Raw genomic sequence first — 16,275 nt, forward strand, 5'->3', positions numbered from 1 at the left:
GTGCGCATGTGTGTGTGTGTGGGGGCATGTGTGTGCACTGGTGGCAGACTGCTTGCGTTCCATTAGTCTCTCATTAGAGTCGCGGAAAATCAAACAAAGGCGGCGGATGTTTGTCGGTAGAACATGTCTATTGATTGTTTTTTTTTCTTTTATTTCATTGGTGAGATTTGGTTTTTTGGAATAATTAGACACATTTACAAGCAAAATTTTCATTGTTAAGAAAAATGAATTATCAAATCATGTCACAAATTGAGCTTGTGCATTTTTTATCATATTCATAAAACACATCTAAAATATAGATATTAATATTATTCATTCAAAAAATGAGCAGAGGTGAGATCCGGGGACCTTTTTCAACCTTTGAAAACTCTTGGCTGACATTCAGGTTAATTTGGTTCACATTCAATAAATAGATAAATAAAAGTCTCCTTAAGTGCCATAAATGAACATTGAACATTTTTGTAGGTTGATCAATCAGCCACTTTCGCTTGCACTGACTTTGTGCCACCGTGGACTGGGGGACAGCAGCATACAATATAAAAAAAAACAAAAAAAAAACATTTTGTAGCTAAAACAGTCATTTAATTTGGAACAACTTTAAAATGATAAATGATTAACATTTATGGCAACGATGCTTGATGGTACAACAAAGGAAGCAAAGGAAGTTTGCCCCAAAACAATTTGGTGAGTTGTTTTTACTTTATAGCTTTAACTTGCGGCCAATACAAGGGAAAATTATTTAAGTAAACTCATATTACCATTTGGCTCACCCGTGACCCTATTAACCTTTTTTTTTTTTTTTTTGCCATCCTCGAATGACACGTAATTGCACATGCACTACAGTAGGTGGCAGCGCTCTTATTGTTAGAGTGTGTGCAGGGCATATTAGTCTCAGGTGGATAATTTATATTTTTAGCATTGAGCATACTAGAGTACAAAGTAGGCAATATGAAGTGCAGTGATCAAACCTTTGAGACACCATGGAAAATATGTAAAAAGACAAAAAAAAAAAACAATGTTAAAAAGTTATTCTTTATTGTAAATGGTTCTATATTTCTTCATTTTTGGGGATTTATTAATGATAGGACAGTGTTATGCAGAGGCCCATTTTATTTAGACAAATTATACTATTTATAGCCTTGGCGGAAAGCTTCGGAGGGTGTGAAATGTTTTCTTCTTCCTAAGGGGCGGAACAGAAACTGATTGAGAAGTATTGATTTGGAGTCAACAGTGAACCGAACATGCATGATTTTGGGATGTTCAAGGAAGCTGCTCAGACTACAAATACAATAAAAAAAATAATGTATACAATTATTGTGTGGAATGTTTTTGGAATAGATTTTTGGGGTCTCTTTACATTTTTTTTTACTTTTTAATTTCAACCCCAAATTCTCATATTTGGGGAAAATCTCATATTCTCTTTCCTGGTGATATTTATCTAACAAGCTTTTTTTTAAGTGAACGTGACCGTTATGTGCGTGTCTCGGGACTGTCCCACCAGGCGAGTGTGTGTGTGCGTGTGTCTGTGTGCGACGCTCGCCGCAAACATGCCAATAAGGCTGCAGGACAAACACTCCCTCCTCCCTTTCCCCCAACCACCACCAATCCCTCCACCCCTCTACTTCCTTCACTTTGCCCCCGCCTCCTTTACCCTGAGCTGTAGAAGTGTGTGTGTGCGCGTGTGTGTGTAGAGAAGGAGCGATCGAGAGAAAGAGAGAGAGAGGAAGCGTGTGGCGCGATGTCATTGAGCATCTCGGTCCGGAGCAGCGCACACACACTCACACTCACACTCACGAGTCTGGCTGAAGCGCTGTGTCCACTTCCTCGGCGGACTACGAAGAGAGTAGAAGGAGGACAGAAGAGGCAGGAAGGGGGACGCGGTCAAAGAGGAAGAAGGAAAGAGAGAGAGATCGCTCAGAAGAGAGTAAAGTAGCGGGAGAGAGAGAGAGCGAGAGAAAGGGGCGAGAGAGAGAGAGAGACACAGAGAGAGAGAGAGAGAGGAAGCTCGTGGTGCGCTCCCACTCCTCATCTTCACTTTGCCGGGACACACACGGAGTTGATGGTAAGACGCTTTGTGTTGCATTTCGTGCACTCTTGAGTGTGTTTTGATGGCACTTTTCGATGTGTTTTTGCGTCGTGTGTATGTGTCCAACAGTGGCCGCCCCCCTTTTTTGGGGGAGGGTGGGGGTCCCCATTGCGCGTCCTCATCACCACCAACTCAAGGCCCCGTTGCAAATTGGCCACACACCCCCCTCCAAAAGAGGGAGGGCTACCCCAAACGAGCCCACCTTCACTTACTTTTCTCCCCCTTACCTCAACCCCTCCTCCTTTCTCTCTCCTATCAAGTCCAAGGAGGCAGATGTGAGAGGCAGCAGTGAGCGCCACACAGCCCCACAGGAGCCCACCACCACCACGACCACGACCACCGGCAGTGACCCGGAGACGCCCAGCACGCCGCCTCCTCCTCAGCCTGCTGCAGCCAAGGCTGAGCACGGAGCCGCCGCCGGCCCCGAGAGCGAGCCCTCCAGTAGTCGCAGCGGCGGTGTGGGCGCCGGGGGAGCGGGCGAGAGCTCCATGCAGTTCAGCACCAGACCGCCTAGTGCTGAGCAGCCGGGCTTCATGGGGACATGGCAGCAGCAGAGCACTGACGGCAACCTCCTCTACAGAATGTCCCAGCAGGTATGAAGAACACCCCCCTCCTCCTCATCTTCTCCCTCACAGCGGTACACTGCGGTTGTCCCAATGTTGAATTGGGGAAAGTGTATTGTGAAACTTTGAACTGCTGCTGGTGTGTTATTTATCAACTGATGCATACAAAACATTTTAAACAGAGACTACATGCAAAATTCAAAATCCACACATTGGCGTGGATTACATGGTGCCCATAGTTGCTTTTAAGGCTCATTGCTGGACTTGTCGGGAGCGGGATATTTGACTCCACGTGTCCGAGACTGGGAGCCCCAAGCGCGGCTTCATGTGCGCGGAGGAGCCGCGAGCGAGCACCGGTTTGTCCGGTGGTCGAAGGATGGAGGCGGTGTGAAGAAGCACCGTACTCCCCGATATTTTTTGCCTCTCTCTCGATATATTCGTTTATGTTTCTATTTTATCAGTCTGTGAGAAACTCGGTTGTTTGTTTTAATTCGCTTGGGTTATTGATTGAAGTTTCGAGTGTCTTCGAAAGGGGACGAAACGGCGCACGAGTTGTGTGCAAGCGAGTATATGTGCATGCGTGTGTGCGCGTTAGCGTGTGCGTGTGTGTGTGTGTGCGCGCGCGCGCGCGTGTGTGTGAGGGGGAGACAGTAAAGATAGCGGATGGTTGTTGGCTTGCAGTCCATCATAGCGGGACCTGCGAGGCTCTCGGTACCAGGCACACGTTGTCACGGTTGCGCAACAACATGTGGGGTGCAAAAGTGGGAGAAAGTTTCGAGCAGCTGCAGGGGTTTCATTTAAAAGTCTTTTTTGTTTAACATGATTTAAATTGTGCATATTTGATATATTTTGTAAAGCTGAAGTGATGGATAATAAGCAGTTTTTACGCAAATTAAGAAAGCTGCATTTGGATGAGGAGGGAGGCGGGGGTGTCAGGTGGATTGGGGTCCCGGCAAATGAGCCCCCTCAATCCGCGTCCACTGTTTTTTTGTTGTTGTTGTTAAACTGATTCTTTTGTCGCAATCACTGTCCTCTTGCCTTGTCAGACTCCATCTTCTTATTAGATAATAAGGACTTTGTGTTGGGCAGCACCTTAGGGTGCTGTGGACTGCTGCTGACAAATACGTTAAAAAAAGAAGAAAACAAATAAAGAAAAAAAAGGCCAGAGAAAGAGGAGGATGCGTTCTTGTCGCCCGGAGAGGCCTTAAATCATATTAAGAAGATATCCATCAAGTGTGGAAATTTTCCGAGGAAATGGCCTTTCAATGTATAATAAAATACGCATAAAAATATATGTTTGAGAAAGGAGAAAATACGTGTTGGCTGGAGCAAGTGTGTGGAAGAAAAAGAAATTTAAACAAGTGACATATTATTTGAGTCATTTTATTCGTGGCACAAATCAACAGGAGAGATCAGTGGCGTGCGTAAAAATGAACAGTAGATGCCAGAGACTGGATTTAACGTAATGTTTTTTTCAACAGCTTCTTTTTTATTTAACTTATTTTAAATTCATAAATCACACATTTTGGAGCAGCTTTCAGTTTTTTCTTGAAAAAAAACCCAACATGAACATTCTTTGCGAGGTCTTTAATTTATGTTACTTTAAATTGACAGTCGTTGTTTATGTATAAAAAAATTTTAACACGTTAATATTGACTTCCCTTTAAAAATAAAAAAAGGCCGCACAAGTGCCTCATGAAGAAGTCACGAGCGTGACTCAAATCAATAAATCCGATTTGATTGCATTTCTGAAAAGGCGCAAAATGCGTTTTAATAAAACAGAGAAAATAATTATGACGGAGGGAAGAAGAGTAAGACAAACATTTAAATGAAGGAAATTGATTATTTTTCCCTCGCTTCGGTCGTTAAATGGTTACAAAAAAATCGACCCCTGCAAAGTTTACAAACAACCGCGTTTTTTTGCCCATTTAGGACCGCACTGCTGCGCATTTGCGCAAAAGCCGCAGGCCGCCTCTGCGGCAATATGAGCACCACTTGAGCGACATCGTAAAAACATACTCTTGAGCGCGTGCGGCCGCGTGTGCGTGTACGCGCGCGTGCGCGAATGCGTGAGAGCGCGTGTGTGCGTGTGTGTCTGCGCGCGCGCGTGCACGCTTTATCTCTAAAAAGCGTCTCCCCTTCTCTCCCTGCAAGGGTGCTGTAACGCGGCTTCCTATCAAGTGCGACAGGTCGACTTTGGGCCGAGACCTGGACGAGGTACTGTCTCAACCAGCCCTGTCCCCCGTCCACCCTTTTGTAACTAGTAGCACCCCCTTTTATTGCGGCACACACCAAAGCAGGGTCTTTTCATCATAAATTCAGCAATTAATTCATTAAGATATAGCACTTTCCAATATATCGTCTTTTTTAAACAAATTTCTTTAGCAAATAGTTAATCATATTAAATATTTTTTTTCATGCAAAATCATCCATTAATATAGTTTCATGCATCATTTTTATATTTTACAAAGTACATAAAAAATGTATTTCAATTCAGTCTGAAAACATTTAGAATTTTAGTTTTATTGGTTCATACTATTTAAATTACACAGTTATTTTTCAAGAATATTGTGGAAAGTAAAATCAGTGTGATCAAATAAAGCAAATGAATCCATAATCATCACACATACATACATTTTAAAAATATTTTCTTATTTTTATAGTCTAGTTTAGTTTTTTAATTTGTGTTTTTTAAAAAACAATACATTTTCATGTATCAGTTAAGCAGATTTTCTTTTATCATGATGTTTTTTTAAACAATCAGGATTGTACGTATTTTCTTCTCTCAAATTCCCATTTTATCCTCTCTCTCTAAATACGTAAAGACACCTCCCCGTCTTGGAAATGCCTTCAAGACGCTAACATTAATCTCTTTGGAGCAGATCAGGAAGTGATAATGTGCCTATTAACACACTGATACACTCACAATATACGTGTGTGCGCGCGCGCGTGTGGGTGTGTGTTGCATATGTGCTGCATATGCATTCTCGGCAGTGAGCGGCAGAGATTTAATGCACATGTGCAGAATTATCCACGCTGATTGTGTGCGTGTGAGTGTGTGTTATTATTTCCATATCGGACTTTGATGCATTGTTGCACACGAGCATATGGGATGCCTATACGTATCCGGTGTCAAGTGTGTGTCTACTACTGAGTGTGTGCATGTGTGTGTGTGTGTGACTACGCTGACACCCAGTTTGTGTCTGTTGCTCTTGCCATTTATTTTTCTGAGTGGGTGGCTAAATACTCTTGTGCCAGTTGCTGGAGTGGGTGTGTACGGTAGAGGTGAGCGTGCGTGAGGAGTGTATGGTTGCGTGTGTGTGAGTGTGTGTGTTGGCCAAGAATCCATGTGTGTGCGGGTGCGAGGTGAAGTGTCTCTTGGCTGGCCTTGGCTGGAGGAGCTGGAGGAGAGCAGTGAGGTGAAAGAGGAGATTTTTGCAAGAAAAAGACATAGTGCTTTCCCTCTCCTTGCGGACTTTCTTCTTCTGTCGATCACACCTTCTTCTTCTTCATCTATTTCTTCTTCTTCATCTTCTACCATCCTTTCATCAATCCAGCTCAACCTTAAAAGCTTCATGTGCAGTTAAACAGTGGCCTCGAAATGTTGTTAAAAAAAAAAAAAAAAAAAATGGTGGTCCATTAGTGCCATCAGCGGCGGTGGCGGCTTGGTTTGCATGCAAGAATGTTTGTGTTATTGTTGCCTGAGAGCTGACACACACATTTAATAGGACTGCATGTGTTCTATTTTATATTAGGAACATTTGTGGGTTGACTGTTTATGTGACTTTTTCCTCAGAGGTTATATTTGGTTGAAGAATGGAATGGCTGGGTTAAAAATCGTCCCTAAATGAATATCATATTTGTAATTTTTATTTTTTTTATTTTTTATTTTTTTGCTTTGAATCAGAAAACTTGAAGTTGAAGCCATCATTCAGCAATCAGTTCCCTAATCCAGGTCATCACAGATAAGCAGGGTTTAGGATTTTAGGGATGTACATCGTCATATATTACCTCGACCAAATGCATGGTTCCGATCGTGTGTGGTGTTACGGTTATTTTCGCCTGAGTAAGTGTGCCTGGCCTGGATCTCGAAGCCCGGTTGGTTCCGTCCTGGTCCTTGCAAGGTTGCGGCATAATATTCTCCTTCATCTGGAAATGTCAGCGGCCATTCAAACCAAACATGTCGACATATGACCACAAACTCCCTTTGGCTGTGTTGGTAAAAGATGCGGAAAGGCCAAAAGAATGAATGAATTGGGGCGAGCTGTGTGCGGAGTGAGATGAGAGCGATCCGTTTGTATATCTAAGCCCAAATGCGACTGAAGTGTCACGCAGTGGGCAGGTTTTGAAATCTCAGATTGTGAAGTCGCTTATTTGACAGCAATTTTAAAATGCCTCCTTGTAGCTTTCACAAAAATGACATTTCCCTGTATGAAGCGAAATGAAGCAAGCGACCGCCAAGCTGTACAATACAGTAAATAAATCATATGTTACAAGAATATTTAATCAGATGTATAATTTTGCATGTACCAGTTTTTCTAGCAAAGTGTGGAGAGTCTCTGTCACTGAAAGATATGAGTGTAGCCAATAAATTTCTCTCATCTTTCTCCTTTACCTCCTGGCCATGCTGCGAGTGTAATCGGCTTCCTCTTCAACAATCGCGCCATGTTCATTGTGGTTCAAGCGAAATGAATACATACAATATGCGGTGTCACAAAAATTTTTTTTTTGAAAAATCATGGATTTTTTTTAGCTATGTGCGGGTCGGCTCGGCTCTTGTGTGATGATTTTCCCAGCCATGTTGGGACATGATTGGCAAGACTGAACACCGAATGGCGAGAATATGTCAATATTTTTGCTCCAGTTAAATATTGAGAAGAATGTTAGCACGTTGTTTGAGTTGATTGTGTGTTTTGTACCATGCTGTGTTAGTAGTTAGCGTTGTACATTTTATTGGGTAGAAGATATTGCTGAACAATTGATTGAATTCAAATCAACATCGCGATGTAGAAAAAAAATGCAATTTTCAATTTGCAAAGGCACAATTTTGAAAAAAAAAAAAAACAGCTTCATTTTGGGTTTGTGTTTAATTTATATATTTATAATTTATATATATATATATATTAGTGTCCAGACCAGATAAGTTCAGTGGTGAGAAAGTGCAGTGCGCAGGATTCCATTATCATTGTTTCATGAAACCTTAAAACTGGACGTGACACATTCACCAGATTTGTTTGCCTCATTGTAAAGTTATTCATGATTTATGACTTTATGACTTATTTTGCGAGGTTGTCAGAGTGAACGCCGAAAAGACTGCAGTCAATGTTTTTAATAGGTGTCCAACTCTAAAGTAGATAAAATAGTTGATATGAATTCATTTGCCTCTATATTTGCATAAGCCTAACCTGTCAGACTGAAACATTTCTGATTTTTTAAGATTTCAACTGATTTGATTCATCATATTGAAATAATTGACAGAAATGTGGATGGAATACATCTTTAAAGGGATTTATCTGTACTTTTTTTGCTTCTTAAACCTCTGGGTTGCAGTCCAAAGGCCTGCGTTGCTTAGTTGGCTTTTGGCTAGTTTCCTGCGGTGAAAGAAGTTACCCATGTGAGGAGAAAGTGTGTGTGTGTGTGTCGCTCAGGATGTCACCACCCCACTGCAGGCTAATGAGCCCCACAAGCACACACCTACACACACACGCACAGAGGTGTGTGTGTGTGTGTTTGTGTGTGCAGTGCCAGCAGGTCAACATGCACTCTGCGACCGGGAGGCCGTGAGCGCTCTTGGAATATTTTTTCGAGAGGAAACGTGTGCGTTCCCGCGTCAGCGTTTGGGAGGCGTGAGCGCACGTCTGAGACGAAGGTGACAAGACTCGTGACCCGCGCTAAGTGACAGGAACCCGGGCCATACTTTCACGCCGGCTTCTCCCTTTTCCTGTTATTCCTCAACTCTTGTTATTTTGTTCTCTTCTGGAGCGATGCCAGTGCGACGGGCAAATCTTTTACTCGCTCTGTTTTTTGTTTTTTTTTAATTCTTCTTATTATTATAACGTGCGTCTCAAAAGACACACATACCCCTCCCTCCCTTGTCTGCCAGTTTGCCCCATCAGCAGTGGCAAGAGAGCTCTCAAGGCAATGAAGCTTTCATTTGTCTTGTTGTCCATGTGACTAATGCTGCCACTGCTATAGGGGAAAAAAAATGCACTCGGGCTGGATTGCTGTTATTATTATTATTATTATTATTGCTCAAAATCATCATCTTGATGCTTATGTACGGTCAGTGGGGGTAATGACGGCCATTTTTGCTGAGGAGTCACGTGACTCTCTGTGTGTTTTGCCAGTGCTTTTTACACACAAATTATCAAAATTGTGATGGGAAAAGAACAATTTTGGTCACGTCTCTTTATGTGCACTTTCTCCTGTTTTTTCTTTTTTTTTTTTTTTTTTTCTCAATTGCAATGAGATGTGATGGCCAGAGGCCCAAGGAGGATTTTTTTTAAGGGAGGTTTGGAGAAGGGAGGCTAGTGGTACAGGCCGTGGTCGGCATGTTGCCAACACACACACGCACGGACTATTCCCTCCCAAAGGCAAAGATAACCTTTTTGCAAAAACTCTTTTTTTTTTTTTTTTTTTTTTAGCGCACATGGCGTCTCATTAGCTACTTTTTGGTTTTGTTACAACATGTGTAAGCATTTGTTTGCCATGTTTGCGCTGCTGGATTAATGACGTTTAATGGCTGCTGTTAAATGCGGCCGCGTCGACGTCCCGCGGCTTGTGTTTTCCGAGCCGGGTGACTTTTTTTTTTTGTGTTCTGCCGTGTTTTGAGTGTGCGTGGGCCACATGTGTTGTCACACACTCTCTCTATTCCACCAATGAAGTCTCATATAATCCCATGTTTGGGAGGCGTCACTTGACCCCCCTTCCAACCAGTCTCGTGACATTCATTGTGTGATCGGAGCGACGGAACAGCAGGGCAAAGTGAAAAACCTTGTCTGGGCCTAAATGGGAAATTTTGTTTGTGCGGTAAAAGGTGTTTTGTTCCCACAAACACACACACCCCCACACGCACACACACAGTTGATGTTGATGTTTCCTCAGTAAATGGCCCGACCTGCCTCTTTCATTGTCGGGAAACACTCAGCCGTAAAGTGGATGGCTGCAGCGCCATCTCATCCCGTGACGAGTGCGACTCCGACCGGCCTTTAATATTTCATGCCATTTAATCTATTTGATATGTTTTTCTTCCTCCGCTCCCCCCCCCCAAAAATAAACAAAAAAAACACTTTTGTTTTCCTTGTTGATGAGGCTTTGGAAAAAGGCGACTTCTCAGGTATTTCGCTCCTCTGTCAGGGCCTTGTAAATTCGCCGTGGCTTGAAAGGAGGCCAGGAGGGTAAAGATCAACGTTTGGTCTGTGATTTAAAGCGTTGACATCAATACGAATGGCAGGCAAAACAACCACCAGCTTTCCGCAGCCGAATGACACTTAAGGACGTGCAAAAGTGCATTATGACACGGGTGAGAAAGTGAGGAGGAGGAGGTCGCGGTTCTGCTGGTAGGGGGGCGGGCGTTGCGTGTGTGCGTATGCGGGGGGGATCAATTGGTAATAGGCTGAAGTCACAGAGCCGATTAGAGGCGTCGACTCGCCTCGTGTTGTAAATGCTGTCAGATCTGTTCAAGGAAGCCTAATACCTCTCAGGTTGAAAGCTGTAATAACATCAAGTGTAACTCGAGCTGCGGGGAAGTGCAAGGGTGAGTCTGGGCATGCTGGAAAAAAAAACAGGAACAGGAAGTGGTTGAAAGTGGTTCAACGTTGAGGTGTGCGCGTGTACACTAGGAGCAATGAGGTTGATGGCTGAGGAAAAAAGGGGGACAGGGGGGGTCGGACTAATTCATCTGTCCTCATTAGAGCCAGGGGTGGGGTCCTGCCCATCGGAGTCCCCCCCTAAATGCACTCTGGCAGATATATGCAAACACCCTTAAGCCACTTTCACACTGCCTTCATGGCAAATTGGCGCACGAGAGGCGTGACGCTTATTCGCTTGTCCCGTTCAGACGGAGTTCTCTTTTGCATAGTCACTGCGGCTTTGCGCATTCAGATCATTACATGATAAATCACACATGCTATTAACTCAACGGCTTCTGAGGCAGTAAGTTTCAGGTGTCTATTTTGCTTCGGAAAACACATACTCACATTTAAAGATGTGTTAAAGAATTTTTCACAGCAGCAAAGACTGTGGATTTTGCAGGCTCACTATCGACATACCTCAACTACATTTTTTCGGCATTTTCCCCACAATTTCATCCCCATCTTGGTCTTGGTAGAGTTTCCTGCTTCCGGTTTTGTTCGAGATCTATTGATTGTTGGTTGTGTCACATGCAAGACTGAAAGACTTGTGAGGATGCCAGACATGTTTGATATTGTCATAAAGGCCACGACTCAAAAAAGTCTGATCTAAAAGAGCTGAGATTACCACCTTAGATTTAACCAAACTCTAAAACTTCCTTCTGACTTTCCGTTTTCAGTTTGAGACTGAGACCATCGTTAGTTGTAATCTAAGTTTAACATCCCTTTTGGTTACTTGCTTGTCCCTTTCAGAAGGAACACCTTGAAGCGTGTTCCAACAGCTGCTGTGGCTTTGTGTATCCCGATAATCAGATGCAAGGCGACATCAGCCCGAAAGCGACAATAACTTTCAATGCGACAAGTGTCTCTGCTGTTGAACTTCTGTTCATACTTTGACATTATGCACGGCAAGGCAGCTATTTATATCGTGCATTTCCTCCACAATCTGCCCAGTGACTGTCTGGCAAACAGTTCAGGGTGTAGTGCGCCTTTCGCCCGTAGTCAGCTGGGATAGGCTCCAGCACCCTCCTGCGACCCTGTACAGGATAAGCGGTGTGGATAATTTAACTTCATGTGCATTACATGATTAAAAGTTCATTTAAAAATAGAATTAAAAAACGACTTTGTAAAATAACTAAAAGAATGTACTGCGCAAGAAAAATCTGTTATTTTAAGAATACTTTAAAAGAGCTCAATCAGATGCCGGAAAAAAATTGTAAATTTTTTAACCTTGTCTTAAAAAACATTTACACTTGTGCAGCATTACTTCTAAATGCTACTTCACCATGTTTGCTTTGAACTCTGTGCTTCACGAACTGATGCGAATCTGTCGACCTCAGAGACGTCACGGATTTATATTGCGCGAGCATTTCTTGAACGTAAAACGTATGTGATTTAAAGACCAGCAGCAGAAATTTCACGTCTATTCTATAGCTGACTTGGAGCTAGTGAAAAGAATTTAGAACTGGAGCAGTATGTTCTGACCTTTTTGTTTTGGTCACAGCCTGAGTTGCCAATTACTTTGGACTTGAAGACCTTCATCCCTGGTGAATCTCAGGTGCTGAACACACTCTCTCCCGCTTGTGTTGCTACTTCTGAAGCCGACAAATTCGCCCGTTGACGTCAACGTCCCGTCTCATCCCGGTTGGGTGGTTTACAAGCAGGGCAGCGAGGCAGGAAAAAGGCGGGAAAAATTCCCCTTTGACAGTGAAAGCTTGAAAGTGGCTATTGTCTCAGTCGGTCTCAGGCACATACTTACACACACACCAATGCCATTTCTTTCTTCATACACACACATAGGCGCGCACACACACACACTGATGACACAGGCACACGGCGCAGCACGGGCGCAGTTTGGGGAATAGAAAATTGCCTTCTCGGGAAGGCCCCGGCCAATTAAAGACCTGACCGTATTGAATGTCAAGTGTTAATTTAGCCCCACCCCCATCCCCACCACCGCTCCTTTCGGTTGCCCCCCGCCCACCACCACCCCTCCATTTCCCTGCAGTGTGGGTCCCAGGGATGAGCCAACGTTGATTGCTGCTCCATATTATGTGTCGCAAGCACAAGTGGCATACGTGCCCCCTCCTTTTTAGCCTTCGGCGGAGCCCCCCCTTCTACTCCCCCCAGAGGGACCCAACGATGGAAGGGAGGAGGAAGGATTAACTGTACCACAGTGATAAGCATGTGTGTGTGTGTGTGTGCGTGTGTTTGGGGATGGGGGGGACAAGTTGGTGAAGAAGTAAGGGGGTGGGGGCAGCAGAGAGAAAGGCCAAAGGGTTTGTTTGATCTCACAGGACTGGGCGGTGACTCTTGATGGTCTTTTAATGGCCTTCACTCTTACTGAGGTGACGTCCCAGGCACACATGTCCTCCACACACAGCTCCCAAAGGAGACACAGTCTGCTTACGCGCCAACCGTGAAGGAAAAATAAGTTTTTTGTAACTCGCAAAAATGACTGGATGTCCACAATATGCAAACACGAACAACTGCTTGTCTGTGAAGGCCATATTTGAAGCCCTCGCATAATAACCATTAGAAGCTCAATTCAGGGGCTGCATTTAAAGGCCACACATGTTGTTCTCTATTTCAAACCTTTTTTTATTTTTCTGTAAACAAATGGCCAAAATGAGAGTGGCCTTCTTTTACGTTTTTTTTTTTTTATTTTTATTTTTTTTACACGCTCCTTCATGATGCAGTGGTGTAAACGAAAGGGCAAAGTTTGCAAGAAAGTTGCCCGAGCCGAATAAAACACTTCAGGGTCCAAGCAGGCTTGTTTGTGAGTTGCACTGATGGTAAATGGCCACCTCCTTACCTCCATGATCTAATAGATATCCACTTAGTCTTAATGGGCAGATTCCCTTTCTCCGCTCCTGATGACTCGTGCACACTTTAAAGGTAGAATTCCCAGCTTGTCTTTCCCTCGTCTCACTCCCCTTGACCGCCGCCGTTTCCAGCGGACCACTCCTGCTCGGACAGGACGTGTATAAAAAATGAACACCGCACTTGGCAAGATTGTTTCGCGACAAGTCTGCTCTGGTGGAGACGCTCACTCATGTTTGTGTGCACTGATGGTGATGTGGTGAAATTGAATCGAGATTGTGAGTATTGATCACTCCCCCCCCCTCCTCCTTGTGTGTTAGAGCTTTGCTGCCACTCGCGATGAGCGCTTGAGCCACCTGCACAAAGCTGACAAATACTTGCTGTGACGCGCACACGCCGCAAGTGCAGAAATTCGGAATTATGTTTTCAAAGATAACTTTCTATATGGTCAGAAAATCCTGATTTGGATCATCACATCCATAAATGTGTAAAATCTTTTAAATGCATTTAAAGGCAAAGTAAATCAAGATAAAAATGCTTTACTGACAATTGATTTAAATGTTTAAAAGTTCTTAATCAAAGTTAAGGGAGGGGAGGGGCATACTTTTTAACCTGGATTTAAAATATTTATACACGTCTGTTGACATCTAATTCCACTCACGTGCAGCATAATAGCTAAATGCTGCTTCACCGTGTTTGATTTGAAACCTGCGCGCCACTAATTGACCTGAATTGGCCCGACTGAGTTCATATTCAATTAGCATTTCCTTAGTATATTGAGTGAGTGATTTATAGACCAATAGCAGAATTTAAAAAAATCTCTTCTACAGCGAACTGGAAGCCAGAGTAAAAGCGTGGTGAAATATGCTCTGATGTCTTTGTTCTGGGCAGAAACCGAGCTGAGCTGCTCTTTGAAAATAATTTTTTAATCATCGGAAGCCTGCCTTCATTTTATGTGGAAAACACGTAGTGGAGGTTCATAAAATTTTCTAGAATTGTTGGGGTTTAAAATAAAATCTTTCAGGCATTCATCATGGGCGTCAGTTGTACATAAATATTTTTTTTTTCTATTTGTAGGTCGACCCGGGCCGCTGTATTAGTTCAGAAGACAAAAATCAAAACGTGTACTCTGCTTTACTGTCAAAAAAATACAGTGGACCAAACGCCACTGAAAATATCGTCGGTGGAGGTAATTACAACTCCAGACGTGTTATGACAGACCGGGCTGTGCGTCGCAGATTTATGCGTGCCGGGGGCCCCCTTAAATAAAGCCCATTTTTGCACACACGTTTGCATTGTTTCACGCTACAATCTGTTATGTCAATAACACAGTGCGAGTTCATAAAAGTCAAGCAGCGTAATTCAGGCCCCGATCATCAAAATCAGAGCCACCCATGCAGCAGGCACTCCCGAGCCGGGTGGGGGGTGGCTTGGGGGGTTGGGGTGGGGGCGAACGGGGCCGTCAAAGCTCATCTTAAGTGTGCCGTCTCTGGGTAGATAGTGATGTCTGCGGGGTGGGGGCTCTAGTGGCCTCTGACAGGGCTTAATTGATCACCCTGACCCGAGAGCAGCGAGGCAGCGGAGGGGGTGTGGAAGGATGCGATAGATAAAAGAAAGAAAGGAGAAATTGTGCGAGCGAGTGGCTTAATCTCGGCGGAGCGCTCATTTCTACGCTCGGGATGATGAATACGCCGGACCTAGCGGCTGACACAGATGGATAAGACCGGCTTGCAGGCTGGTAGAGTTATAAATTAACACATTATCGGGCCTTAATGTGGACTTGCGACCTCACACCGACACCATCAACACACACACGCACGCACTCGCACTTTGCGAGGGTGCCGACGGTGCTCCTCAAGGGGCATCGATTTGTTAAAGTGCTGAATTGGCGTCGCGGCTGCTGGTACTACACAACCCCCCCCATCCCTTACTGACTTCTCATCTCTATTTTCACCATCTTGTCCATCGCTCATGTCTTCATCTGTCGACTCACCCTCAAATATGCCCTCCCCCCTGGGTTGTCCTGGCCCGAATCCTCCTTTTTCTGGGTCTAGTTGCTCCTTTCGTGGCCCCCGCGCATAATACTGGCCAGCCAACATTGTTATGTCGCTGATTTCTAGACGGAAAGGGAAACACTATGTGTGTGTGTGTGCATAACAGGGGATTGCTTTTTAATAACCACATGAACAGTGGGGCTTATATTCTGAGCAGCCTGCACATTGTAAGGCCACACACGGTGACAAGTTCCTGCACCGTTCTATGTAAACCACAACCAGCTCAAATAGCAACCAGAATAGTTTGGTTCTGTGGGGAATGATTGAACAGTCGCAAGGGGTATCACAATATCCAACCGGCACCGTAGGGCACTCTTTGGTACCACCAACGGTGGCACTGTCCGTCATCAGGCTGTATTTGAAGGCCTTCATGTTTTCACAGAATTAAATATACCAATGAAAGTGTTTTATCACAGAGTAGATTGCCATTATTTTGTTTTAATGAACCACGAGACAACAACGTTGGTTTGTGAATTCTGACTGCACAATTAATGTCTTTGTCATGAAATTAGAGTCGTTGCCGATCCGATCATGTGATACACTCTGACTTTCTCTTCTCTATCTTAAGCATACTATATACTGAACGGTTTATTGGACTGTTTAATCTAATGTTGCATTATGCTCAAGTTGAAGAAATTTGTGACTTTATAGCCCAGGCCACTATTTATTTATTTATTTAATTAATTAATTAATTAATTAATTAATTAATTAATTAATTAATTTATTTATTTATTTATTTATTTATATTTCACTTAACATTTTATGTCAAGCTGCCGTTCATACTGTTTATACTGTTATATTGCCGTTTTTAGTCTAATGTAAATCACAGGCAAAATAGTGCAAAGACATATTTAAACTGGTCATAAAATGCCAATTCAGTAGAGACACGGCATCTTTTT

At 43.6% G+C, this 16,275-nt stretch overlaps 1 protein-coding gene across 2 annotated transcripts in view; it reads left to right on the forward strand.

Annotated features, from left to right (window-relative positions):
• The window catches only part of bnc2 (basonuclin zinc finger protein 2), a 181,017-nt gene that overhangs the window by 78,015 nt on the left and 86,727 nt on the right, over window positions 1-16,275 (forward strand). Inside the window, exons 1-3 of one of the 2 annotated variants that reach the window (XM_088303372.1) lie at window positions 1,703-1,912; window positions 1,985-2,062; window positions 2,347-2,679. In XM_088303372.1, coding sequence (XP_088159498.1) covers window positions 1,739-1,912; window positions 1,985-2,062; window positions 2,347-2,679 — 585 coding nt within the window. In that variant the 5' untranslated portion in view covers window positions 1,703-1,738. Of the gene's footprint in view, window positions 1-1,702; window positions 1,913-1,984; window positions 2,063-2,346; window positions 2,680-16,275 lie in introns of those variants that run through there. The other variant, XM_088303370.1, reaches the window with a different exon arrangement.

Source organism: Idiotropiscis lumnitzeri, chromosome 8, assembly GCF_059441095.1.
Source record: "Idiotropiscis lumnitzeri isolate Australia: NSW breed Sydney's pygmy pipehorse chromosome 8, RoL_Ilum_1.0, whole genome shotgun sequence".
Taxonomy (NCBI): Eukaryota; Metazoa; Chordata; class Actinopteri; order Syngnathiformes; family Syngnathidae; genus Idiotropiscis; species Idiotropiscis lumnitzeri.